Source organism: Chlorocebus sabaeus, chromosome 16, assembly GCF_047675955.1.
Source record: "Chlorocebus sabaeus isolate Y175 chromosome 16, mChlSab1.0.hap1, whole genome shotgun sequence".
Taxonomy (NCBI): domain Eukaryota; kingdom Metazoa; phylum Chordata; class Mammalia; order Primates; family Cercopithecidae; genus Chlorocebus; species Chlorocebus sabaeus.
The window spans coordinates 63,079,852-63,107,195 of record NC_132919.1 but is presented as its reverse complement, the minus strand read 5'-3'; the positions used below and the strand labels follow the sequence as shown (position 1 = coordinate 63,107,195).

The window sequence follows — 27,344 nt, the reverse complement described above, 5'->3', positions numbered from 1 at the left end:
GGGAATGTCTCTGACAGTTCATTTCTTCATTTGTAAACTAGAGTCTCCTTGGAGTCAGCTCAGCTCCAGCCCTGAGTGGCCTAGTCAGCAAGCCTAGTGCCTGCCCCACTTCGATAGAGCAGATGGAGACACAGCAGTTCTGAGAGAGGAGGGTTAGAAAGGGCAAAGGACAGGGTTCTTGCCTAGAGTAGAACAGGCCTGAAATTTGGAGCTAAAATATTGAGAACATAAAGAAAAATTTCTGCTGGATCAGCAAGATTTTTAAATATGTAGTTATTTTTGTTCCTAAGCTACTTGACAGTGACCCTGTAAATGACAACCCCACCCAACTTCCATACTGCCTGGTGTGTGTTTGGGCACCAAAACAACTTCCTGAAGGGCCTGGCTGGACTGACACAATGGGGCATTTCTCTACTATTCCCAGAGAGGCCAGAAGGAAGATGGAGGCTGAATGGGTTAGGGAATCATTCGGACTCTTCCAGAATGAGTCTACCTGTTTCCTTCCCTATAAATCCAACTAAACCGAAACACCCCAGACTCCCACAGACGCCACCACAGCTCTCTGAGATAGTGACCATGTTCTCAGCTCTTGGTGCTTTCTCTGGATTCAGAATAACTCCAGCTCCTGTGTTCACATTTTGTCAAGCAGACAGTTCGCAGCAGCCTTAGAGGACCTGAACGAGGCCATCAAGCTGTGTCCCAACAACCGTGAGATCCAGAGGCTTCTGCTGCGAGTGGAAGAAGAGTGTAGACAGATGCAGCAGCCGCAGCAGCCACCGCCGCCGCCACCACCACCGCAGCCTCAGCAGCAGTTGCCGGAAGAAGCAGAACCTGAACCACAGCATGAAGACATATACTCTGTACAGGATATATTCGAGGAGGAGTACCTGGAACAGGATGTTGAAAATGTTTCCATTGGCCTCCAGACAGAGGCCCGGCCCAGCCAGGGGCTCCCAGTCATCCAGAGCCCACCCTCCTCTCCCCCGCCTCGAGACTCAGCCTACATCTCCAGCTCACCTCTTGGCTCTCATCAGGTTTTTGACTTCCGGTCCAGTAGTTCTGTAGGCTCTCCCACTAGACAGACCTATCAGTCCACCTCACCTGCCCTTTCTCCAACTCATCAGAACTCACATTACAGGCCTAGCCCACCACACACTTCCCCGGCTCATCAGGGAGGATCTTACCGTTTCAGCCCCCCTCCTGTGGGAGGACAGGGCAAAGAATACCCAAGCCCTCCCCCTTCCCCTCTCCGGAGAGGCCCTCAGTATCGGGCCAGCCCTCCAGCTGAAAGTATGAGTGTCTATAGATCCCAGTCTGGTTCACCGGTGCGCTATCAGCAGGAAACAAACATCAGTCAGCTTCCTGGCAGACCCAAATCTCCATTATCCAAAATGGCCCAGCGGCCCTACCAGATGCCTCAGCTCCCTGTGGCAGTTCCCCAGCAAGGGCTCAGGCTACAGCCTGCCAAGGCCCAGATTGTGAGAAGTAACCAGCCCAGCCCAGCCGTCCATTCAAGCACCGTCATCCCCACAGGAGCCTATGGCCAAGTAGCCCATTCAATGGCCAGTAAATACCAGTCTTCACAAGGAGACATAGGAGTCAGCCAGAGCCGGTTGGTTTATCAAGGGTCAATTGGGGGGATCGTAGGGGATGGGAGGCCGGTGCAGCACGTCCAAGCCAGCCTAAGCGCAGGCGCCATCTGTCAGCATGGAGGGTTGACCAAAGAGGACCTTCCACAGCGGCCTTCCTCAGCATACCGGGGTGGTGCGAGATACAGCCAGACGCCGCAGATCGGACGCAGCCAGTCAGCGTCCTATTACCCAGTCTGTCACTCAAAACTAGATCTGGAGCGCTCCTCCAGCCAACTAGGTTCCCCTGATGTGTCACATTTAATCAGAAGACCTATTAGCGTCAATCCTAACGAAATCAAACCCCACCCGCCAACTCCCAGGCCGTTGCTGCATTCCCAAAGTGTAGGCCTTCGCTTCTCTCCATCTAGCAATAGTATCTCCTCCACCTCCAACCTAACTCCGACCTTCCGGCCATCTTCTTCCATCCAGCAAATGGAGATCCCACTGAAACCCGCATATGAGAGGTCATGTGACGAGCTGTCGCCGGTGTCTCCAACTCAAGGAGGTTACCCCAGTGAGCCCACCCGATCCAGGACCACACCGTTCATGGGGATCATAGACAAAACAGCACGGACTCAGCAGTACCCCCACCTCCACCAGCAGAATCGGACCTGGGCTGTGTCATCCGTGGACACCGTCCTCAGTCCCACGTCTCCAGGCAACCTGCCCCAGCCCGAGTCCTTCAGTCCACCGTCATCCATCAGCAACATTGCCTTTTATAACAAAACCAACAATGCACAGAATGGCCATTTGCTGGAGGACGATTATTACAGCCCCCATGGGTTGCTGGCTAATGGGTCTCGTGGAGACCTCTTGGAGCGAGTCAGCCAGGCCTCCTCCTATCCCGATGTGAAGGTAGCTCGGACTCTACCTGTGGCTCAGGCATACCAGGACAACCTGTACAGGCAGCTGTCCCGAGACTCTCGGCAAGGGCAGACATCCCCTATCAAACCAAAGAGACCATTTGTGGAGTCTAATGTTTAAAAGACGTTTTGTTGGAGTGAGACCCATATGTTTTCACTGCACATTTTCAGGCTTGGTTTCCACATTTGAGGTAGCTCCCTGGCTTAATTTCTCATGTAGTTTCTGTGTGGTGTTCAGAGGTGGCAGCCCACATGCTGAAATCCTTTGCATGCAGCCGACTGGGAAGCGGCCTCCCGGGAGCCAGGACTTCAGTTTCTCTTGTCTGTGCCCAGCCACATGCTCTCTCCCTCTCTTCAGATGCCAACGAGGAGATTTTCATGCTGTGTGCTTTAACCCAGGGAGATCACACACACTGGTCAGCTTTTTCCAGGAGACAATCGCTTTCACTGATGTTCTTGTTGTGTAATTGTCTTTTTCCTTTTTTAAAAAATAAGGTGTTCTTGTTCGTTTTCTTCTAGAAACTTTAGAAAGAGTGTGATGCCCCTTTGCCTTTGCATTCTTAGCCAGTGTCACCCACACAGCCAGCTGTGGCGCACTCATGCTGTGGCCCCTCCCCAGACCGCCAGCGCCCTGCAGCCGCCAGGTCTACAGTGTGCATTAGGATTATTGCTGGTCTTCCTAGGGAGGTAAAAGGATCAAAGAGAGAGAGAGAAAAATAAATGCTAAATTGGAAGAAAACCCCAATATAATTATGTAAAATGTCACTACATTGATTTTCCGAGAGGCATCATAGGAACATGTAAAAAACAGCCCTTTAAATATTGCAGTCAGCCAAGGAGATTAGATGAGAATTGTGGCTATTAAGAGAATTCACTGAGAGTTACTCTCTAGGTTTTTAGCCAACAACCACTAAAAGCTGCTGCTTTTCCAGGGTAGGGGAAGGAATGACTACATAGAAAAACAAAAAAGATTGTTCTAAATTCTCAGTGAAAGGTGATAGGAAGTCTGTTCTGGAGACATCTACTTTTTAGATCCTGATACATCACTGAATGTCATACTCCACGAAAAGGAAACTCTTCCCGAAGGCTGGCTGGTGTGACAATCCCGTTAGTTGGGTCTTCACCTACGGCCAGATTTCGTTCTAGTGGCCCTCCTTCTGTAAACCCAGATGGTGTCATACAGAAATCGGTTCTTCTAGAAACAGATTGGAATCTCTCGGGACCATAAGACTGAGTCCCAATATTTCCACCCAGGGTCACGCCCGTTGTTGTCTACTTTCATTTTGAGATCTATAGTTCGATTATCTATTATTACAGGAACTGTTTCTTTTCTTTTTCTGAAATATTTGTGGGAGTATGATATTTTAAAGTCAGACACAGCAAAAAGTGTTTCAGGGTGAAGAACGATCCCTTTTAGCCCTGTTTTGTAGCCCTGGGTGGGGGCATGAGATAGACAGCAAGCTTCTGATCTGGTCCCTGTGCACATCTTCTAGGTCTCGTGGTCATTTGGTAGGCTGACCTTTGAGTGAGTGAGGCCACTATTGAGTGGATAGCAAGAATATTGGAAGCAAAGCCTTGGCACAGGCCTGGCACTAGCTGTACATCAGCTCTTACAACTAAGCAATTCAACCCAACAAACTAAGCAACTGAAACAAAACAAAGGAGCATTCGTTCTCTGTTACTAGGAACCATTGTGCTCTGTTAGGGAAGGGCCGCAGGAAGGGCAGTGTCCTGAATAAAAATCTGGCTGTGACCAGACCCATGTGTCATAGTAAGTGCCCTCTGAAGGGATCATTAAGACACAGGGAACATGAACCTGAGATCAGAAGCCTTTCTTTACTAATTTAGATTCTGTCAAATAGATGGACCTCTCCAGCCCCAAACCTAAAACAGGCCAGGACTTGTCTCTTTGTGCTGGAAGCAATTAGTGGGACTAACTCAAGCCCTGGCCTCTTTCCACCCTCCCTGATACCTAAGGACTACCTTCTCAGCTAGACCAGGGTGGGCATCAGCATCCTCTCTCCATCTCTATAGCCCTCTCTCACATCAGGAAGATGAAGCGTGTAGCTCTAGCGGCAGCCTCTAGCCAGCAGCCCAGTGGCCTCTCAGATCACTTTTTGGCCAGGTCTTGGCACTACTGGCCTCTTTGCATCTTATTCCTTACAACCGCCTCTCACTGAGGAGCCACTGCATTCGGAAGAATTTCTCAGTGTCTGTTAGAAAAGTGCTTCTGCTCATTTCAAACGCCACACATCCACCCACACTCACCTGTCCAGGAGAGTGAGCAGGTCCTGTAGCTTTACAAATATGCCACTGATGCCACTTCTCCCCAGGTCTCTCAGTTTTCCAGGACAGAAAGGAGATGTAGGGCCTATACCCTATTCAGCAAAACACCTAAAATGTCAACAGTCAAAATGCAGTTCTTTTTGGCCATGATAAGAGGGAGTAGATGTCACCGCTGCATGCCAGTTGTTGTTGAATATGCCAACCAGAGCTTGTGGGGGCAGGAGACGTTTTTCCTTACAAGCAGACTGCCTGTGCCCTGTGCCCTGTTTGCTACTTCACTGCCATGGAACGATCTGAGTACTGTATTTCAGAGCTGCCCCTTCCCCAGCAACAAACACTCGCTGAGTCTGTGTCTGGCTTCAGGTGGGAGGAAATGTTTTACTCAATTCATACCACCCTGAAATGGAGGACAGAGGTGACAAACTTCAGCTTAACAGGTTTCTCACCAAGTTGTATGTTCCATTGGCCCAGGATTCTTGCACTAATGGGTTTCTATCACATCGTGTCTATAAATGGGTGCACTTTACTGTTTGAATTTGTAACTGAAGTACTGGGTATTTAAGTGTGAGTAATGTCTTCATTAGAAAATAGCAGAACTGCTCTTGTCTTTTAGTGTATTTTTCAAGAAAAAAATAAGGAAAGGAAAGACATAAAGCAGTGGATTACAACATTTACAGCACAAGAAATAACTGTTGTATATAAGCATCAAAAAGATTAAGAATTTTTTAATATGAAAAATATTTGCAGTGATTTTAAAGTGCTTTTCCAGCAATGTTCTTAGGGACTCCTGAGACACGGTTACTTTTATCTACTGGATCAGTAAGGCACACAATTAACAATTAACAATTAATGTTTATTTACAAAGTAAAGGGAAAACCTGTGTAACACGAGAATTTGGCATGACAAAATGGAGACCATTTTGTATCTGCTGTTGTATCTTGTCCAGGTTGCAGACGTGCACTATTAAAGTCCCAAGTTAATAGAGCACAAACCCTTCTCGCTCTTCCCCCATGTGCCCTCTTTTTAGATGTGTATAACTTAAACTCGATGGCTCAGGAAAATTCCATTAATTAGAATCATGTACAGTACCCCAGGTCGTTGTCCAGATATACAAGTTTGCTCATGTAGTTAAGCCTGGATTATTAAACACTTTTCCTAAATTATTGTAAACAGAACAGCTTAGAGAAAGGTATTCTCAGTCCTTATATTGTATAGTAGTTTATGAACCCCTCTCTAAATATTGGTATTTTTATATTCCAGAGATGTACCCAATAGAAAAATGAAAAATTAATCAGTATCTAATTTAATATCCATAAGTATTTTTCCTTAGATTTTAGTCATGTACAGTGGGCTATGTGGACGTCACTTGTGCTTCACCATAGTTTACCACTAGGTGTCACTGTGGCTCTGCACTGTGCTTGTTGTGTAGCAAAGAACCGCGGTATCCCCTCGGGGGAGAGGAGCTGCTTCCAGGGCAACAGGCAGTCAGGCTCAGAGGTTCAGGAGAAGGGAACAGAGGCCTGGAAGGGGTCTTCGTGCATCTGTGCCAGTTGTGCAAGACGAACTCTTTGAACACTACATACTTTGGACTTCAGCCAGGCAGAGGCTGGGAGAAGGTTGCCCAGAGCTCCCTTGCTCTGGTAGAGGGATAGGTACATGGAGAAGCCCCTTCTTCCCCATGAGCCTCCCTCCTCTCAGTTCCTCTCAGCCTCCAGCTTTTATAACTCCAGAAGCATCACAGTTGGGTGGTTTGATTCAGAGATAGTTATTTTTCTACTGCAGAAATGCCTTGGACAAAACCAGTGCTCACTGAATCTTTGCCACAAAATGGAACAGGCTATCCCAGGGGGCAAGAGGTGCCTGCCCTTGTGCCCAGCCTCCTCTTGATGCTCCCAGTGCCCAGCAGCCTCGCCCATCCTGCCTGTCTGTTCCTGGGCTGCCCATTTCTCCAGAAACCGACCTGCAAAGGCAGCTGGCTGCTGCCTGCACACCGAGGGCTGCGCGGTCCTGCTGCTTGCTCACTGGGAGGTGCAGCTCTTTCTCCTCTTCCTCTAGGAATTCCAGACCAACCATCTACCATGACTAACAACAATGAACAAAGGGCTTAGGGGTAAGAGCTACCTACAAAGACGTGTCATGGAACCCTTCACCATGCAATGCCTTGAACTCAGCTCTGGCTGCTCCCAAGAAAAGGTGGCTGGCTGGGGGCCTGGACACAAGCACAATGGGGCTGGTGGAGCCACTGTGCAGAGCTACTTGAATAATCACTGGGTTTTCATCAACTCCTTTTGTCATACAGACCACTCAAGGGCTGAAGTGTTGGTAACCTTCATTTCGGTGTCCAAAGCCTCACAGCAGCTGAGCCACCCTGAGATGCTTGTGGCCACATGGTGGCCACAGTCAGAGCTTTGAAAGTCAGTACCAAATGAACGCATAATTGGACACCAAAAATCAAGTGTTACTTTCATGTTTCCTCACCCCTATCATCTCATTGCCTCCTGCTGACTCTGATACCGACGCTGAGTTGACTTGCCAGGCTGCCGCTGGATGCATAGAGATCAGGCCAGCGCTGCGCTCATTTTTCCAGATAGACCTACTCTGTGGAACGGAAGTGCCCTAGCTGCTTTGTTTTTGTAGCACTTGCTGGCTGAATTTTTCTTTTGCTAATCGCTAACCAGAAAGTCTGGTTAGAGGGGGCTCAACTCAATCCCTTTGGTCCCCAGAGCCAGACAAGAGTTAATTCTGGAAAATTCAGTACTTGAATGTACCTGCCTTACTGCATACCAATTTACTTGGGGTGGGAGGGGGAAAGTTAGAGATGCCGGCTCCAGATCTCCACTTCATTCCCAGGTGATGTTGGAAATCCTGTAAGTTACACTTCCTGTGCTGGTTTTGTTTTGTTTTTTGTTTCCTTTGGCTGATTCCTGCTGAGTGAGGCCAGTTCCTCATCAGGCTCAGGGCAGGTGCCATTTTTAGGCGTGGCCTCCTTTCCATCTAGCACAGCATCTTTGTCTCTGTTCTGTCTCCTCCAAATCCAAGATGATTTTAATTAGTACAGACATGTACAGTCTACAATTAAAGAGTGATTTGTACTAATATGATTTTGATTCTTCCTCCTCTTTGCTGTCCTTTCAAGACACTTGCTGGAAAAAGCTTTAATGCACTTAGTTTTCCCTTAGGTTTTCTATGACTCCGATGTAAAGGACTTTCTCTGTACAGTATATTACCCAATGCATGTTTGTTCTCTCCCGATACAGTGAACACCACACAGTTGTGAAGCCGTGCAGTGGGGATGCCCCACACCCTGCAGAGGCATCGACCCCTGTGTATAAGGAAAGACATTTTCCTTTGCTGTACTTGCTTGAGCAGTTTTATTGTCTGTACATGTGAGCTGTGTGAGATAGATGTGAAAAGTTCAAATGAATGCATTTTCCTGCCCCATGTATACAGATTGTCATCTGTACAATGAACTGTATGTATGAAAGCAAATGTACTTATTTATAAATGGCTAACACTTGGAAAACCACGGTGTTGTGATGCTTTTCTCCTTCCGTTACAGCCTCTTCAGGGAGCTGGCTTTGAAGCTTACCCTCCTGAGGATGCAGTGATGGGGGCGCCCTTCCCCAGGAGGCATTGGGCAGGTTAGGGCTAAGGCCAAATTCCCGATGATTTGCTTGGTCTCTTGTGGGACATTCAGAGCCACCCGTTTGTGCATTTATTCGCTTGGCCACGTTATTGAGCACCTCCTGTCCTCAGAGTTGGACACTGTGATAGGCCCTGGAGAGAGCTGTGGACAACAAGAGACGCCATTCTAAGGAGCTGTCAGCACAGGCCTGTGACATTTGTCAAGAAAGGGAGGCTTTTTCTTCATTGGAAGAGGTTTTTCTCCAGCTATACCAAGGGAGCACTGAGCTCTCATTTCATTTTGTAGCTGAAGCTGCACCCAACCCAGCCACCCTACCAAAGCCAAGGCTGAGGTGGGCTGCCAGCCTGAGTGGCTGCATTTAGAGGCTGCATGCTGAGAGGGTGGCGAGCGGAGGGCACAGCTCCCACTGCAGACCCAAGGGCTTCGTCACAACTGGAGGCCCACTGCTTCCAGGGGCTTTGTCTTTTCATCAGAAATCTGGTCAAACTCCAGTCCTCACCATAGAGAGCTAGGCAGCTGCATTGTGAATTGAAAAGTAGCCGGTTTCCTGCAACTGGCTGGAGACTCAATACCTTCTGAAAGGGAGCGGGGGTCACAGGGAGCAGCACTGAGCCTGCAGCCTTTCCTGTTTAACTGCGACCTCTGTGTTTACTTCAGGGACAAGCGAGGAGGAAGACCACTTCCTCTAGACATCAGATTTGTGCTAAACAAACATTCCTGCTGTGTGTACCTGCATTTCCCAAAGCCTGGGGAAGCAGACAAACTCCAGGCCCCACACAGCCCAGCCTGGACGCCATAATTGCCTTCAAAGAGAAGAGGGGACTCGGGCAGCAACCACCTGCTCAATCTCAAAACCATTCCTGGGCTGCTCTCGTTATTTCATTAAAAAATGGATAAGTCAGGGCCAGGCGCGGTGGCTCACACCGGTAATCCTAGCACTTCGGGAGGCCGAGGCAAGCGGATCACCAGGTCAGGAGATCGAGACCATCCTGGCTAACACAGTGAAACCCCGTCTCTACTAAACAAAATACAAAAAATTAACCGGGTGTGGTGGCGGGCACCTGTAGTGTAGAAAAGAAAAATAAAAATAAATAAAAGATAAGTCATTGGCAAAACCCCAGCTTTTTAATTTATATTTTATATATTTTTTTCCTTTTTTTTTTTTTTTTTTTTGAGACAGAGTCTCACTCTGTCACCCAGGCTGGAGTGCAATGGCGTGATCTCGGCTCACTGCAACCTCCGCCTCCCAGGTTCAAACGATTTTCCTGCCTCAGCCTCCCTAGTAGCTGGAATTACAGGCACCCGCCACCATGCCCAGCTAATTTGTGTGTTTTTTGTGTGGTTTTTTTTTTTTTTTTTTTGAGACGGAGTCTCGCTCTGTCGCCCGGGCTGGAGTGCAGTGGCGCAATCTCAGCTCACTGCAAGCTCTGCCTCCCAGGTTCACACCATTCTCCTGCCTCAGCCTCCCGAGTAGCTGGGACTACAGGTGCCCGCCACCTCTCCTGGCTAGTTTTTTTATATTTTTAGTAGAGACGGGGTTTCACCATGTTAGCCAGGATGGTCTCAATCTCCTGACCTCGCGATCTGCCCGCCTCGGCCTCCCAAAGTGCAGGGATTACAGGCGTGAGCCACCGCACCCGGCCTAATTTTTGTATTTTCAGTAGAGATGGGGTTTCGCCATGTTGCCAAGGCTGGTCTCAAACTCCTGATCTCAAGTGATCCACCCACCTCAGCCTCCCAAAGTGCTGGGATTACAGGCATAAGCCACTGCGCCCAACCTAGATGTTTTGTTTTGTTTTGTTTTGTTTTTAGATGGAGTCTCACTCTGTTACCCAGGCTGGAGTACAGTGGTGTGATCATAGCTCACTGCAGCCTCGATCTCCTGAGCTCAAGTGATCCTCCCACCGCAGCCTCCCAAGTACCTGGGACCACAGTGCGTGCCACCATGCCCTGCTAACTTTTGTTTTGTTTTGCAGAGATGGAGTCTTGCTATGTTGCCCAGGCTGGTCTTGAACTCCTGGCCTCAAGCTGTCCTCCCGCCTTGGCCTCCCAAAGTGCTGGGATTACAGGCATGAGCCACCACACCTGGCCAAACCCCCAGCTTTTTTAAGAAGTCCTGGGACATTGGAGGAAAGGTAAAAGGGAATGATTCATTTTAAAAAACTGTTAATACTTCTTAAAAAGAATTTACCCTCAACCTTAATAAAAAGCTACTCAGAGTAGAAGCAAACAGCAAACTCAGCAGAAGTCTGTGTAGATCGCAGCACCAGGTGAGACTTTCTTCCCCTGGTCATCTGCTCATGGGTTGACCTCATGACTGCAGGCAGACACAGTACGCACATGCATGTGGTGGCCAAACTCCCCTGCGGTCGTCTGGGAATGGGTAGACAAACCAGCGGGGAATGGAGTCACCCTCTCTCAGCTTTAAAAACAAGCTGGAGGAGCTTGGAGTCTTGGCACCTGAGTTATTCCATTCTCAGGAATAAGATGGGGCATTGATAACGGGTATCATGTCTGGAAGGCCCTGCGATAAAGAGAGGGCCCGCTTAGAAGAGAAGGTTCTCAGAGTCCATTCTAACAGGCCGTCCTCTTGGGAGGTCCATTGTGTCCCAGACACTGTGATAGGGACTTCACATATGTTCCCTAATGTATTCCTCACACCTTGACAGACGACATTGCTGTCTCCAAAACAAATGCGGAAGCAGATCCTGCAAGTTTGAAGTTGCTGAGGGTCACAGAGGCAAAGGTAGGCGTCTGAATCAGAGCCGCACTGACAGTTCTTCCCTCCACCACGCCGCCTCCTCTCTCAGATGGGATGGTCTGAAAAGAGCAAGCAACCCGAATGACGCCCCACGGAGCGCAGGCGCTGGGTCTGGGAGGATGGCTTGGGAAGTGCCATGTGCTTGTTGGAGAAATAACTCTATGCCAGTCAAGGAGTCGCTTTGGGACCTCTCAGGTTCCCAAACCCAGTAAGAAAGTGAGGTCCCTGCTGTTATCCAGCTGGAGATTCATAGAGGAAGAGGTGAAGTGGCTCTCTGGAGAGGGAGGCATCATCCCCCAGTGCCTGGGATCACTTCAACATTCACAGAGACCCATAAGATTCAGAGGCTGATGCAAAAAAAAAAAAAAAAAAAAGACAGAAATGAGATGCTGACTGAGGAACCAGCTTGTGACACGTATCAAGCATGTGCTTTGAATGCTTTTCAGTAAATAAAGGTCCACACTCAGCTGGGCATGGTGGCTCACACCCGTAATCCCAGCACTTTGGGAGGCCGAGGCAGGTGGATCACCTGAGGTTGGGAGTTCGAGACCAGCCTGACCAACATGGAGAAACCCCGTCTCTACTAAAAATACAAAAATTAGCTGGGCGTGGTGGCGCATGCCTGTAATCCCAGCTACTTGGGAGGCTGAGGCAGGAGAATCGCTTGAACCCGGGAGGCGGAGGTTGCAGTGAGCTGAGATCGTGCCATTACACTCCAGCCTGGGCAACAAGAGCAAAACTCCGTCTCAAAAAATAATAATAATAAAAATAAAGGTCCACAGGGAAGCCTTCATTCAGGAGGGACTCTACAGGTGCCCTAAGGAAAGACCTCTCCGCTCTAACTCCTACACGTTAGAGACCAGCTATAATGCAGAAGACAAAGTTGAGACCAATGCGGGGAAGCAGGGACTCCCGTTACCTTATTAGAGGATTTGCTGTTGGCTCCCTTTAAATAGTGAGTTCTGGTGAGTTTTTAAATTGGTGTAAGTCAGGGGTCCCCAGCCCCAGGGCCACAGAGCGGTATGGGTCCATGGCCTGTTAGAACCTGGCTGCACAGTAGGAGGTGAGCAGCGGCGGGTAAGCATGACCACCTGAGCTCCACCTCCTGTCAAATCAGCTGCAGCATTAGATTCTCATAGGAGTGCAAACCCTATTGTGAACTGCACATGCCAGGGATCCAGCTGCCTGCTCCTCAGGAGAATTGAATGCCTGATCTGTCGCTGTCTCCTATCACCCCCAGATGAGACTGTCCAGTTGCAGGAAAACAAGCTCAGGGCTCCCTATAATTATTTCATTATATATTACAATGTAATAACATAAAATGCACAATAAATGTAATGTGCTTGAATTATCCCAAAACTATCCCCTGCCCCCAGCCCTGGTCTGTGGAAAAATTGTCCTCCACAAAACCTGTTCCTGCTGCCAAAAAGGTTGGGACCACTGCTTTAAGTGGCAAGGCACAAAGCACACAGTGCAGTCCCATCCAAATTTGCCAAAAACACACCTTCTGCCTGAGCCACGTACGTGGATCTAAAGTGGAATCTCAGCTTGTTCCAAAATCTTTGTTCCTCTTCCTAAGGATCAAAAAGACTGGTTTCAAAGGGAAAGGGGTCCATTAAACACTGGGAGATTCTCCTTGCCAAGGCTCTTACCAAGCTTTTGCAGCTCCGCCCTCCAGGCCACCCTCTCAGGCTGAGAGCAAGGGTTTATCTAACTACATAGAAACACTGCCTCTGCCAGGAGGAGACTGGACAACCACTGGGCCTTTTCAGACCCTAGGCCATGATCAATATCACTAATCACTTTACCTTCTGTGCCCAGCCTGCGGATATCCAGTTTCTCTCAGGCCTAGAGCTAACGTCATGTTTCTGGCTGCTAAAAGCTCTGGCTCCTTTTATTACCACATTAAAGGAAAATAACAGGCGAGAGGTCTGCTGTAGACATTTATTGAATCATCTGTTGCACCAACAGCACATTGTATTTCACAGAAGATTGGCCACAGGCAAAATAAAATAACCCACCACAAATCTGCTTCTGGGGGCCTTCTTCGGTTCCTTAGTCATCCAGTGTTCACTTTGGCAAACAGACCAGTTTACAGACTTTTGTTGCTAATCTAAGGTTCCATTTCTCTCTGTAGCATTCTGACTAGGGAGAGACACGATTGTACTTTCGTAGTTTGTCTAAGGCGGAGTCTTCCCAAACGTAAACATTTCACTATACATGTGCGTGCCAGCTCATGAAAGAACTGACGGTGCCCCTGCCCCTGAAGAGTGTACAGTCTAAACAGGAGGCGAACACTGTCATCCGGGCAGGCTGAGAGGAGGTGGGGAAAGGGGCTGGAAGGAGCCTGGGCAGCCCCTGCTGGGGAGGGGCCTGGACTACAACCACCTGCTCTCAGAAATGACATTGCCTGAGGCAGGAGCCACAGCAAAAGCCAACTACCGGAAATGCAAGCATTAGAGAACACTGGCCCCTTTCTCTAAGGTCATCAGGTTTGGAAATTGTATTAAGTTCTTCACTGAAGTACACTGTGTCTGTCTCAAGCTAAGTCATGCTCCTCAAACCCCCAAAAACAAGGAAAACAGGGAGAGAACAGTCACCAAGTCACCAGATCCAAGAAGCACATGATCAATGTTCTTATGTTCTTTTTTTTTTTTTTTTTTGAGCCTGTCGCCCACGCTGGAGTGCAATGGTATGATCTCGGCTCACTGCAAGTTCCACTTCCCGGCTTCACGCCCTTCTCCTGCCTCAGCCTCCCAAGTAGCTGGGACTACAGGCGCCCGTCACCATGCCCAACTAATTTTTTGCATTTTTAGTAGAGATGGGGTTTCACTGTGTTCGTCAGGATGGTCTTGATCAATGTTTTACTCACACTATTTCCGGGCCAAAGCCAAATGGTGGCTCAGCTAACATGACACTCTATACGGCTGCAGTGATGTGCAGACGCCACAGGGGATGACCTGGTTCTGCCTCAGTCCTGACTTCCTGGAGAGACGGGCACCAGGGAAGAAGGAGAAGCCTCGTCCTCCAGAACAGAGGCAGCAGCTCCAGCAGCCCCAGGGGCCCCAGCCACAGCCAGAAGCAGCGGTTTTTCATTTAAAAAATTCTACGGTTTGTGCTCTCTGCCTCCCAGCCTGAGCAGAGCCTGGGTGAGCCTGGGAAAGGAAACCAGAGCTGAGCTGCAAGGGGGGTGCTGCAAGGAGGGAGCCCCAGCAGGAAGGGGCTGCCAGGTGCCCCCGATTCCCAACTCCCACGTCTGGAGCAGCCTGGGAGAAGGCCTGCCTCCATCCGCCAGGAGAAAGGCTGTCTGAAGTCCTGGGCTTCTCTCCCCTCTCCACCAAAGCCGTCCTAGGGCTAGAGGGTTAAAGAAGAGGAAGGTCAGGACTACAGCTGGGCCACAGCCTCACTCAGAGCTTCCCAGGGGCCAGTCCCTCCCCTCTCCTGGGGAACCTTGCTCTCACCACCAACATACTTTACACATCATATCACTTGCTCCTCTGCCAAAGGCTGGGCCCATTTGTGCCACGTGTTATTTGGGCTGGAGGGACTCCTTGTTTGAATTCAGCAGCCATCATGGCCTTTCCAGGCCTGTCCCTGAGGCCCCCCCAGTTTCCCCTGGCCTTGCCCCAGGCATCTGCTGCCGGGAGGGTGGGTCTTCCTGTCTCGCTTCTTTAAAGACCTGTGCTCTGTGACCAGGACTGACCACCCGAAGTCCTATCCAAAGCCTTCTGCACTGAAGGGGGAAACAGAGACACGGGAGCTACATACAATGAACTGGTCTATAGCAGCAGAGAAAGGAGAAGCAGAGGAGGCAGAGACCTGACCCCAGAAAGCAGCACTCCAACAGATGCAGCTGCGCCCACCCACCCGCCTGCTGCCAGAGCCACTCTCCAGAGCCTGCAATCCTGAAGATGCCTTAGCAGGAGTGGGCAAGAAGACAGCCCGTGAACCCCCAGGGCTGGCCCAGTGCATCACTGGGAGCCGGGGCTGTCTCCCTCCGTCAGCGTCTTGAAGTCCATGGAGAGGGCCTGCTCTTCGGCCTGGGAAGGCCGCTTCCAGTCAGCCCGGGTCAAGATATAGAGCACCACCCCACTGAAGCAGGCCAGCAGCAGGCCCAGCACATTGGCCAGGACGCCCTCAGGCTCAAATGTACTGTACTTGTCCCTGCAGGGGTGAGAGGAAGGGAGAAGCTGCCCAAGAGGTCACAGGCCAAATGCCCGTATACTGGGCCTTAAAGATGTCATAGGGATTCCAGCACCAGCCCCTGCCTCCCTACCCTACCCAAAGAGAACGACCACCCCCCACCCCCAACCAGCAATCTCTAATGTAAAACCAGCAATCTCTAATGTAAAAATCTGTATCAATACTCTAGTTCTAAGCAGTTCTCCTGCAGATCCTGCTACGTGATGGGAATAAATAGGGGGCCCATAGCCCAGAAGTTTCTTGGAAAGGATAAAATCAAGAAAGCTAACCAAAGCCAAGCCCCATGCACCCAATTCTTAGCAAGCATAACTACAGCCACCAGTTGTGAGGCCACAAGAGACGGCTCAGGAAGCCACAGCTGGGGAAGCCGAGGGCAGGGTGAGGTCTGTGCAGGGGTGGCCCAGGCCTGCCCCCTCCCACCCAGGACACTCACCCGAGGTTGAACAGCAGTGCCTCCTTCAGGCCCAGCAGGGCGGTGCCCACGGAAAGCAGAAAGATGGTGGCACCAAAGAAGATGTGCTGTGGGCGGTAGCGGCTCCGCAGGGAGAACGGAGCTCCGGGGAACAGGAAGAAGCCAAAGCCCACCAGCCACTAGGAGGAAAGAAGGTGGTTCTGGGACAGGGCAGCCGGCAACCCCAGCAGCCGAGGTCAGCCCAGGCCCACGCCCACGCGCCCACATGGCGACTGCGAGCCCCTCAGCCCTGCCTGGTTTCCTCCCTCTTCAGCATGGTGGTGGGAGGAGTACTAAGTGCTTAGGGACAAGGGACCCGTCCCCCAGCACTTGAGGCCTTGGCATACTCGCAGATTTGGAAAGCTGGGCTTGTGGCCAAACACGCTGAGTCAGCCATGGGGCGCCTGGGAGCTGGGCACCCTTGGCCGCCAATCCTAGCTTTGCACCCACACAGGCCTGGGAAGACAGCTCTCTCACCTGCACGCACCCCAGAAAACAGGCCCTTCCATGAAGCACGTTTCAGCCCAGCTCCCCTGCCCCTCCCACCTCCCTGGTAGGCGGCCACAGGCCCTGGGTGCTGGAAGGACTCACCTGCACAAAGTACAGGACAAAGACAAGGATCCCGCACCAGCTGTGCAGGCTGTACAGGTCAGCGTAGCCCTTCTTCCTGTGGTAGTCGAACACCGCGACCAAGCCTGGGCCAGAGATAGGTCATGTGAGGACAGGGTTGGACGTGGAAAAGGAAGGGATAAGACGACCCAAGGAACCAGCTAGCAGGGACTTCTGGGCTTTAGTACCAGTTCAATGGCTGCCAGCACCCAGTGGCCCTGCAGGGGATGTTTGGGATGGGGGCGGGCCCATCACGGCTCTGGGGAGGGAACAGAGCAGGTAAAGCAGCTGTTTGCCATACCTGAAGAGACAGGCAGGGGGCGGGGAAGGCTGGGCCCAGGAACTCACCAACCAGGGCGATGACAAGCGCAAAGACGTGCAACAGCCCATGCAGGACCTTGGTGGTGCGTTTGGCTTCATTTCTGAAGACACGGTAAACCAGTAGGGCTGTGAGAGGTGAGAGAGGGAACGTGAGTGCATCCGCCTGCAGTGAGGCCTCCTGCCCCCGCAGCAAGGAGGCACCTTGGTGGCGAGGTGATGTGAGCTGACAGCTTGCAGCAGGAGCCTAGCTGCAGGAACCGGAGGAGAAAGCCAGGTTCCCTGGGGACCCTGGGCAGCTCTTGGCCTTCTCTGAGGGCACCTAAGGCTGTGTGCACCTTAACACCCCTCCCCCACCCTCCAACCTCCCCCAACTGTGCACACTCAAAGAGGGCAGGGCGGGAGACTGTACCACAGTCCCCACCACCAGGAGAGGCAGTGAAGGCAGCGCCTCTGCCCTCGTCCCCACCTAAAGGAGCTGCCCGGCCCAGCAGACACCCCACCCCACCCACCTTCTTGTCAGGTGTCCTGCAAATTCCAGGCTGTGTTTGAGGTCCACTGTTGGTCACACTGAGGCAACAAGCAGCCTGAGTTGACCTGTTAGCCACGTGGCTCCTCACACAGGCCCCCACCTAAGCCTGGGCAGATCATCCCACTCTGGCTCCCAAGCAGAACCTTGTGATCCCAGCCTGATCTCCCACTTCCAGAAGAGGTGGGCAAGGCCAGGTCACGTGAGGAATGCCTCTTAGCTTTCTGCTGCTCAGGGGTGGCTGTCACCACGACCACCTCTAGGAAGAGCCGGTCAACCAGATGCAGATTCGGCTTCCAGGATACCTGGCCTGGAGGCAGGTGGAGGCCAAGCACTGCCTTGCTCCTGCCCCAGGGGGAGGCCTCTAGCTCTGCCAAGTCCAAGACCAACAACACATACGCGCGTGCGCACACACGCATACAAACTCTCACATGTGCCTACTTTTTTTCCCTCAATTCAAACCACCCCTGCAGCAGGGCCTGGTTCGGAGCCCCATTCCTTCCCCTCTGCGGCATGAAGTGCCTGCCTTGGACGCTGTGTGTGGAAACGAGGTGAAAATGCTGGGCCAGGCTGGAGAGGAGCTGCACCCACCAACCTCAGAGCCTGAGTTTGGATTCCATCTCCCCAGGCTCTGAACCAGCTTCTGTCTGTCTTTTCTAGAATCTTAGATTTGTCCAACCAGAAGAGACCGCAGGGGTGACAAGACCCCTGCACACTGCCTCTCAGGGACCCCCACAAGCCCGGGCCGAGAGGAGCGGCCCACGGGACTCACCATCTCCCTGCAGGAAGACCAGGCCTATGACCATGCAGAGAGGGTGCGCGTTGAACTGCAGGTCGCTCTCCCAGGCAATGCCGCCTCGGTACAGCCCGAGCCAAGCGCCAGTCATGGCCACCAAGGTCAGGCCCAGCAGCTGGGAGAAGGCCACGTAGTAAGGCAGCGCTGCGGGGGTGGATGCCGCGGCCCCGCCCTCCATGCTGAGGCAAACGCTGCAAGAAAGAGCAAAGCTCAGAGGAGCAGCACACAGCACCACGAGATGTGCACAGAGCCCTTGAGATGCACACAGCCCCCGCAGATGTGCACAGCCCCCAAGATGCGCACAGGCCCCCCGAGATGTGCACACCCCCAAGATGCGCACAGCTCCCCCCCACGAGATGCGCACAGCCGCCCCTGGAGATGAGCACGGTCCCCCCAGATACCTACAGCCACCCTGAAATGCACACAGCCCCCCCAGAAATGCACACAGCCACCCCAGCTAGCTGCGCGCAACAGCCCCCCCAGGTTGCGCACAGCCCCCTCCAGATGCGCACAGCCACCCCCGCTAGATGTGCACAGCACCCCGAGATGCGCAAGTCCCCCTAGAGGCATGCAGCCCCCCGGAGATGCACACGGCACCCCGATGCGAGCAGCCCCCCTGAGATGCACATGTCCCCTTGCAAGATGTGCACTACACCGCCCTGAGATGCGGCGCAGCTACCCCCATGGTGCCCCGCCACCCTCACCCCAGGCTCCTGCTGGAAGCAGCTCTCGCTCTCCCACCCCCAAGCTCCTTCCCACCCATCGTCCACGGGCAGAGGTCCCAAGTCTCAGGAGTGGCTGAGGGGGGGCCCAGCCTCCCCACAGGGATAGGCGTGATCTGGGACATGACACCAGGAGTTCCATATGCGGTGAAGGGGCAAGGAAAGACACCCCAAGTTCTAGTGAGCGCAAGGGCCCAGTGCCTGGCTTTCTTTTCTGTTTCATGAGGCCCTGGCCTTCCCTGGGTGGGCTTTACAGGTGAGTTACACAGGCGAGCGCGCTCCTTGAAGGGAAGGAAGGGACTGGTCACACCTTTTCTCCAGACGCATCATGAAATACATCTGGGGAGAAATGGGAAGTCTCCCTCCCCTAGCCCGGTTTTTAACTCCAAGCTGGCGATGAGGAGGCTTCCCCACCCCACACCCAGGAGAGCCAGCCCCACTCCCCCAACCCCCCCTCCCCCCCCCATCGCGCCTGCAGAATAGAAGTGCTCTGACTGTGCTACACACAGGCACCTGTCAGCACACAGGGAAAGGGCGCTTCCCCTCCAAGCAGGGGGCGGGGAGGACCCACAATCTAGAGGGGCCCTCAGGTGAGGTTTCCAAAACTGAAGGCCCCCAGAAACAAGGCCTATGAGGGGGCTGGGTAGAGCGCAGCACGGCTGTCCCAGGTGCTCGGCCCCACGTGACCCTCCAGGAGGAAAGGAGAGCGGGTGGTTCCTAGGGAAACAGGAATGAGAAGGCCCTGCTAGGAGCCCAAGGGAGTGCCCAGTGCCTGCACAGCCTCGTGCCAGGCAGAAGAGCACCCAGCAGCTGGGGATGGGAGGAGAGGCGGCAGGAGAACAAGCATGGCCTCACCTGCTCTCCCTTCACCTGACAGCGGCCTATGCACCACGGAAAAGTGCTGCCATGGCCCACAGTTGCCACTGCAACTGCCACCACCATGGCCACCACAAGCAGACCCCAGAGCACTGCTGCTGCCCCCCACCCGCCCCAGACGGTTCCCCACTGACCCCTCGACACAGTCCAGCCTCTCCTGGCAGCAACTGTATCAGAACTAGGGGGACAGTGGCCAGCCCTGCCCTGCAGTGCCCAGGAGCTGGTTTTCAGTCCCTCCCAGGGATGGGCTCCTTCTCTGCTCTCCAGTTCTCTCACTACATCAGACAACTGTTGGCAACTCCACCATTAAAGGGCCGAGGGGGTGTGTGGGCCGGGCGCAGTGGCTCATACCTATAATCAGCACCTGGGGAGGCCAAGGCAAGTGGATCACCTGAGGCCAGGAGTTCAAGACCAGCCACAACATGGTGAAACCCCATCTCTACTAAAACTACAAAAATTAGCCGGGCATGGTGGCTCACACCTGTAATCTCAGCTACTCGGGAGGCTGAGGCACTAGAATCCCTTGAGCCGGGGAGGCAGAGTTTGCAGTGGGCCAAGATTGCGCCACTGCATTCCAGCCTGGGTGATATAATGAGACTCTGTCTCAAAAAAAATTTTTTTTCTTGATTAAAAAAAGGATGTGTGTGTGTTAATAATCCACACACACCACAGAATATGGATCAGCAAAAAAGGTAAAATGACAGGCCATCAGCACTTGATCTATATCCTCACACAACTTCTTCCTAAAAAACATGTATGAATCCTTTTATAGAAGCAGGATCGTGCCATGTTCTAACCTGCTTTTTAACTAAGGGCGTAGCACACATGGATGTTTGTGTCAATGGATATGCGCCCACATCATCGTTTTCGTAACCTCACACTCTTGCATTGCACGGCCATTTTTTAGCCAACTAGTTCCCATTGCTCAGCATTTAGCTAGCTTTCAGTTTTCCACCAAATAAACAACAGGATGTGGCCATGTTTGCAAACTTCTCTGCAGGGAATCCTGAAACAAGGGCTAGGTTCTGTTTTAGATTTCTGACACATTCCGTCACATCATCTCCCAGAAACACAGCCGTAGTCCACATTCCCAGGGTGGATGGGAATACAGGATTCCAGAAGCCCCAGCCAACAATAAATCCTATTTTTGGAACTCCTGCCTCTGTCTTTATCTGTCACCTACAGGGGTATCAGTTCTGTCCCCACCACCGCAAATTCAAGCCCCATTTCTGACAGTTCACTATTCATCTCCACCTGGACATCCCACAGATGCTTCAAACTCAGCTCATTCCAAGTCACCTCCTCTCCCGTCGTCACCAAGTTCTCTCATGCCCTCCCCACTAGCTAGTGGGGCTGCCCTTCTTCCAGGCCCTGGTGACACCTCAGCTCCTCCACAGAAGGCTGCCCACGTCGCCGCATGCTGGGGCCCCTCCCCTCACTTCCCTCCTGAACATCCTCACTGCCACACCCAAGTCAGGGCCTGCAGCTTCTCCCTCTTCGACGTGACAGATGCGCCAGGGACAAAGCCAGCTCCCAAGGTCATGCTGTCCCCTGCGCAAGAGGCCCCGAGTGCCAGTGAAATGCCAGCTGCCTGGCATGATCCTGCCCGTTTCCATCTGCAGCCCCCACTGTTCCTACTAGGCCCTCTAGAGGAGACACCTGGGCTCACAGAATCCAAGGACACGGTCTAGCCTGGCTTGCTGCTGCGGACCCCACACCCCTGCCTCCACTCCCCAGACACCACGGTGGGCAGATCACTTTGTCCCCAGCCTCTTCCGGAGCCTCCTTACCCTGGCAGTGTCCTGTCTGCTCCTCAAAGGCAGGGACGCTCTCGCTCCTCCTTGGGAATCCTTGGGTCTCTAATACTCTGAGTCTAACAGGAAAATGTACTAAAAGAAGTGCTGTCCCCCCCGGTCACTTGTCGTCTGTCCTCTCCAGGTTGCCGCCTCCTTTATTAGATTCATCCCCAGAGAGCCCGGCTGCAAGCAGAATCTGATTAGCAACAAATTAGGAAGAACAGAGGGGACATCACCCCTCCCTCTGCTGGGAGACCTGGCAACTTCCTCACGCCTCATGGAGTACAAAGGGCAGGAGAGGCTGGCAGAGTGAGGGGCCACTGCCAACTCCTTCCTTCCCACCAGGCTGCCCAGGAGACAGCGGACCTCAGAGCCAGGCTCTCTTCTCGCAGCGATGACTGCCTGCGGCTTCAGCATCCTACAGTGAAATGCCCGGCCTGGCCTCCCGGGGAGTCGGAACCCTAAAGTTGTTTGCTCCCCACCATGGCAGGGCAGACGTGTGCTTGGTGTGTCAGTAGGGTGGGGACCCCACAGCCTGTAAGCACCTGCCCTGTGCTGGGTACTTCATGCCATCTCTCATGTCACCCCTAAATGACACTGTGTGGATAACAGGAGCATTGCCCCAGTTTGACAGGCCAGGAAATGGAGGCTCAACGAGGACAAGCCACATGCCCCCAAATTCCCATCAGCAAATAGCAGCTCAACTCGACCTGCATGCACCTGCACTCTAGGGCCACACAGAGGGGGCCTGGTCCCTGCCCTCAAGGGGCGTGCAGATGAGCGGTGCAGACGCAGATTTTCAGGTAAGGGTGATATAAGTTCAAGCCAGGAGCTAATCTGGGCCTCCAAGACCTGTGCCAATGTGCACACGGAAGATGGCACCCCTGCTGTGATGTCTGTGGGCAACAGCATCTCTAGCTCTCTTGTGGAACAGTGGCTGCCTGCTCGTGGCTTTGGCCTTTTCAAGGCCCAGGAACTAGGGTGGCACTGTCAGGCTTTCCAGGCTGAAGTCAGCAAGGATCTGTGTTGGAGCTCACTGAGGAAGCTGCTTTGACACAGGGGAAGCTCCCGGGGCGGTGCCCCCCCTCCTGTGCCAGTCCTCCTGCGTCCTCCCTGCCTCGGTTTCACCATGGCAGTAAGCACTGCTGCGTGCAAGACAGCAGGCCCTGACCGAAGGTGAGAGGGAAGGGGTTACAGGAGGGCAAACAAGCCACGGAAGCTGCATTTCCATTTGCTCCTAAGGCGGCTGTCCTGGCCCAGGCAGCCCAGGGACCCGGGGCCCCTGGTCATCTGGAAGGAAGCCAGAGATGAACAGGAGCCTCTGGAATGACAGCGGCCTGCTTCCGATTCAAAGGCGAGGCTTCAAAGTCTAAGTGTGAGGATGACAGGAAAGCCTGTGGCTGGCCTGCAGGCGATTGCAGTCCGTAGGTTCTGAGTGTGGCTCTGTGCTTTACAGGAGATGAGCAGATAATCCCTTCCCCAACAGGGCTCTCGCGAGGCCATTCATTGGATGTAATTGACAACCCATTTGTGTGCAGGGAAGGGCTGTGTCCCATGCCAGAGGTGGGGGCGTACAGGGATAGACATTCTGATATATCTGGACAGAATGTGACCCACCCACAAATGTGTCTGCTGCATTTGCACACCTGGACATCGGGTGAGATTTACTCCCTAGGAAGCAAGCCTTTGAATCGTGGCCCTCATTTCCCAGTCTTGACAGCAAGAATACTCTCACCCTTCCCTCCTCACTGGGCAGCCCTGGGACACCGGCTGTTCTTGGGCCCTCTGTGTTCTCAGAGCAGAACTGTGGGCAGCAGCTTCAAGGCCTGAAAGTTGCCACTCTCCACCCCAAAGGGCTCCGCTGCCCTGCAGACCAGAACCCTGCAACCAGAGGGGGCTCATGTAGCCCCTCACACAGTCACTTGCCTTCCTCTGTGAGAGCTCAGGATGAGAGTGACAGATCTATGGCAGTTTCTGGAGCTTAGAGCTGTGAGAGTCACCCTTGTCCCCACCCACTCACCCCACCTGCAGCCAGACTCCACTTAATGGAATAAGCGCATTAAGGACAGCATGGCCCGCAAAGCTTCACTGAGCCAACCCTCCCCACACCCACTGCTTTTTATTAAAAGGCGACCAGGACTAATCTCATTATTGGGGACCAGACACTGCACATGGTGCACAGCCTCGGGGGCGGAAGGCGGAGCAGGGGAGGCTGGGAAGTGGGTAGCCTGGGCTGGCCACAGCCCTCCTTATCAACAGCAGGGTCTGAATTGAGTTAGGAAAGATTGTGACTGGGGAAAGGCCGATATCTCTTCTTGATGGGTGAAGGGGAAAACAGCTCAATTGCCCTAGAACATCCTATCATGTGATGAAGGAGAAAGCAAAGTGTGGTGTGAGTTATTAGGGTACTTTCTCAGCACCCCAGTAGCCCCAGGAAGGGGATTCCCAGGCAGTGCTCCCCGTCCCATGCCACTCCTCCTGCATCCTCCCCACGCCGGCACCAGCATGGCACTAAGCCCTGGCGCATGCAAAGACACCAGGCCCTGAGCAAAGTGTGAGAGAGAAGGCATTACAGGCGGGCCAACAAGCCGCAGGGGCTGCATTTCCATTTCTCCTGGGGTGGCTGTCCTGGCCCAGGAAGCCCAGGGACCCGGGGCATCCAGGCTGCTTGGACCAAGGAACTAGGTACCCAGGAAGCAGCAGAGCCTGAAGTCAAACACTGAGCTCCTTTCTCCCACAAAACGGAGGGCTCCGAATGCTTACAAACAAAAATGTTTCCATTTCCATGAAAATCAGAAGAAAAAAACTGAACATTCAGGGTTGAAGAAAATGTTGCAATTTTTAAAAACTTATTTTAATTAATTTTTTTTTTTTTTTTTGGAAACAGTGTCTAACTCTGTCACCCAGACTGGAATAGTGGCATGATCATAGCTCATGGCAGCCTCGAACTCCTGGGCTCAAGGAATCCTCCCACCTCAGCTTCTCAAGTAGCTGGAACTACAGCTATGCTAAAATGTCCAGTTAGTTTTTTCTTTTTTTTTTTTGGAGAGATAGGGTCTCACTATGTTGCACAGGCTAGTCTCAAACTCCTGGTCTCAAGCAGTCCTCCTGCCTCAGCCTCCCAAAGCTCTGGGATTACAGACAGACATGAGCCAGCCCTAAAATGTTTTGTTTTTAAAATTAATTTTAATCCAGTATGGATTATACTTGTCTTTATACCAATGCAGTTGTAAAATATAATTTTATTATTATTTTCCTTTTTTTTTTGAGACGGAGTCTCGCTCTATCCCCCAGGCTGGAGTGTAGTAGCACAATCTCAGATCACTGCAAATTCCGCCTCCCAGGTTCATGCCATTCTCCTGCCTCAGCCTCCCGAGTAGCTGGGACTACAGGCGCCCACTACCATGCCCGACTAATTTTTTTTTTTTTTTTTTTTTTTAAGTAGAGGGGTTTCACCATGTTAGCTAGGATGGTCTTGATCTCCTGGCCTCATGATCCACCCACCTCAGCCTCCCAAAGTGCTGGGATTACAGGCGTGAGCCACGGCACTTGGCCAATTTTTTTTTTTTTTTGAGACGGAGTCGCACCCTATTACCCAGGCTGGAGTACAATGGCAAGATCTCAGGTCACTGCAACCTCCGCCTCCCGGGTTCAAGCGATTCTCCTGCCTCAGACTCCCTGAGTCTGAGATTACAGGCGTGCGCCACCATGCCCAGCCAATTTTTTGTATCTTTAGTAGAGACCCACTTTCACCATGTTGGCCAGGCTAGTCTGGAACTCCTGACCTCGTTATCCGCCCACCTCAGCCTCCCAAAGTCCTGGGATTACAGGCGTGAGCCACCGCACCTGGCCAATTGTTGTTATTTTTTTTTATGGAACAAGAGGCCCATGAAAGGCCCAGTGCAGCCCAGGTTAGAGAGATGTGATTTCAAAACAGGCTATTTATAACCATCAGCTCCTGGACAAACCAAGTCTCTTCTCCCAGCCTGCTTCCTAATCTATAAAGTGGAAGGATATCTGGATCTACCTTATTGAACACAGAAAGAGTAAGTGGATAAACGTGTGCCAGTGCCCAGCACAGTGCCTGCCACACAGAGGGCATTCCATCAAAGAGCAATCTTACAAAAACGAAATCTGATCCTAAGAGCACCTTAGGAAGAGTGGTACTGCTGACACGAGGTTTGGGGCCACAGAGAGCCAGATGGCAGCCATCTCTAATAAATCCACACTCCCTTTCTGCCCACCATTACCCCCTCCACACCAAGCAGAAGCTCCTGGAGCTGGGAAGAACACAGGATGGTCTGCTTTTAATCTGTGACATTTTATATTCCCAAAATTCATTTATGAATTGCTCAGACAGTAGAGTGCTTTTTCCAGTGAAGTTATGCTTTTAGAGGGGGTTCATTTCTCATTCCCTTCCACCAATGCCCTCTAATGTCACTGAACCACCCGGTATTAGCAGGAGCCCAAGCTCTGCCTGCCAAGGGAAGGTGGTGAGGGCAGAAAAGTGGTAGGACAAGGCTGGACGCGGTGGCTCACGTCTGTAATCCTAGCACTTTGGGAGGCCAAGGCGGACAGATCACTTGAGGTTAGGAGTTTGAGACCAACCTGGCCAACATGGTGGAGGGGAGGGGAGGGGAGGGGAGGGGAGGGGAGGGGAGGGGAGGGAAGGGGAGGGAAGGGGAGGGAAGGGGAGGGAAGGGGAGAGAAAAGGAGTGGTACAAGCAGGGTGGTTCCACCTGCAGCTCTAGGGGGCTCCTGGTGCAAGGGGTGGGGCTGCCGCCGCCTCGTATTTTCCTGCCATCACCAAATTTCACAGGAGAAATCCAGGCAACTAGAAGAGGTGGCAAAGTTTCTTTTTTTTTTTCTTTTTTTTTTTCTTTTTTTTTTTTTGTTGTTGTTGTTTCATTAGCTATTAAAACAAAGGGGTAGAATCTAGGTGCCCTAGATGTAACTTAATTTACGGAGTCAGAAAATCCACAAAGGCTGCCAAAGTGGAATGAATGAGAGGAGAGGAGCCACCAGAAAGGAGAAGTCTGGGAAGGGGGCCCTAGATCCACACGGATGATCCTCACTTCGTGATACAGTCGGGGACGGGGCAGGGAGGGAGGGAGGGTGGCCCCGCCATCTCCCAGGTGTCAAGGTGGCGGCAGCTCCGCCCTCAGCGCAGTTGGCACCAGCCAGACCCACCAAGGCCACTGAAGGAGTGGGGCTTTCCCACTCGGGAAACTCCCACCCTCGCGCTCAGAAGCTGGGGGCGTCGGGAGACACAGGGGGGGACCTGCGGCTCCACGTTGCAGCCCCGGCCCTACTCCGGGCAAGAGACAGTGGCTCCGGTTTCAGGTTTCAAGAGGGCAGCCGTGGCAAAGGCTGGTTGGTCCACTTGCACCCTACCTTGCTCTAGAACGCGGCGCAGGAGCAAAGATCCAAACTCGGGGTCACTGGAAAGCGGGGGTCTCGGTTCTAACTTCAGCAGAGACCCGGCACCCGGGCAGGCCAGGGCGGGGGCCTCCTGGACCGGGAGCGGCTGCGGCTCCGAGAGGGCAGGCGAGCCCTGCAGCCCTCGGACCCAGGGTGCGGGTCGGCGCCACAGTACGGTGTGCGGCCGCAGGGGGCAGGTGCGAGCGAGGCCGGCTGCGACTCGGGAGCCCGGCGTGGTCCCTCCCTGCGCAGACGGGGCTCACCTGGGCCACCCCCGCCCCGCGCCCCTGCGCGCTCCGCTCCCATCCCCGGCCCAGCCACCTACCTCGCCTACCCGAGCGTCCCGCGAGCCTCCCCGCGCCGCGCCCGGGTCGCTCGGCCGGTTCCGCGGGCCGTGGCGTGACGGCGTCGCCATGGCAACCGGGCGGCGAGCGGG

The 27,344-nt window shown here is 52.8% G+C and overlaps 2 protein-coding genes across 13 annotated transcripts in view; one reads left to right on the top strand and one right to left on the bottom strand.

Moving 5' to 3' along the window:
• Nucleotides 1–8,303, top strand: part of TANC2 (tetratricopeptide repeat, ankyrin repeat and coiled-coil containing 2) — a 478,761-nt gene extending 470,458 nt beyond the window's left edge. For all 7 annotated transcript variants that reach the window (XM_008012171.3, XM_037993758.2, XM_008012175.3 and 4 more), the window contains one exon: nt 650–8,303. In XM_008012171.3, the coding sequence (XP_008010362.1) occupies nt 650–2,615 (1,966 nt within the window). In that variant the 3' untranslated portion in view covers nt 2,616–8,303. The remainder of the gene's footprint in view (nt 1–649) is intronic.
• On the bottom strand, nt 7,882–27,344 carry CYB561 (cytochrome b561). 6 transcript variants are annotated; one of them, XM_073005141.1, is made up of 6 exons: nt 27,234–27,344; nt 18,070–18,284; nt 16,799–16,897; nt 16,433–16,536; nt 15,824–15,981; nt 7,882–8,567 (listed from the first exon to the last, which is right to left on the bottom strand). In XM_073005141.1, exons 2-6 carry the CDS (start codon nt 18,269–18,271, stop codon nt 8,513–8,515), a joined length of 618 nt encoding a protein of 205 aa, XP_072861242.1. In that variant the 5' UTR covers nt 18,272–18,284; nt 27,234–27,344; the 3' UTR covers nt 7,882–8,512. The 6 variants fall into 6 exon arrangements, with proteins under 6 accessions (XP_072861242.1, XP_008010371.2, XP_008010367.2 ...); XM_008012180.3 differs by lacking the exon at nt 7,882–8,567 and adding an exon at nt 13,118–15,351; XM_008012176.3 differs by lacking the exon at nt 7,882–8,567 and adding an exon at nt 13,118–14,541.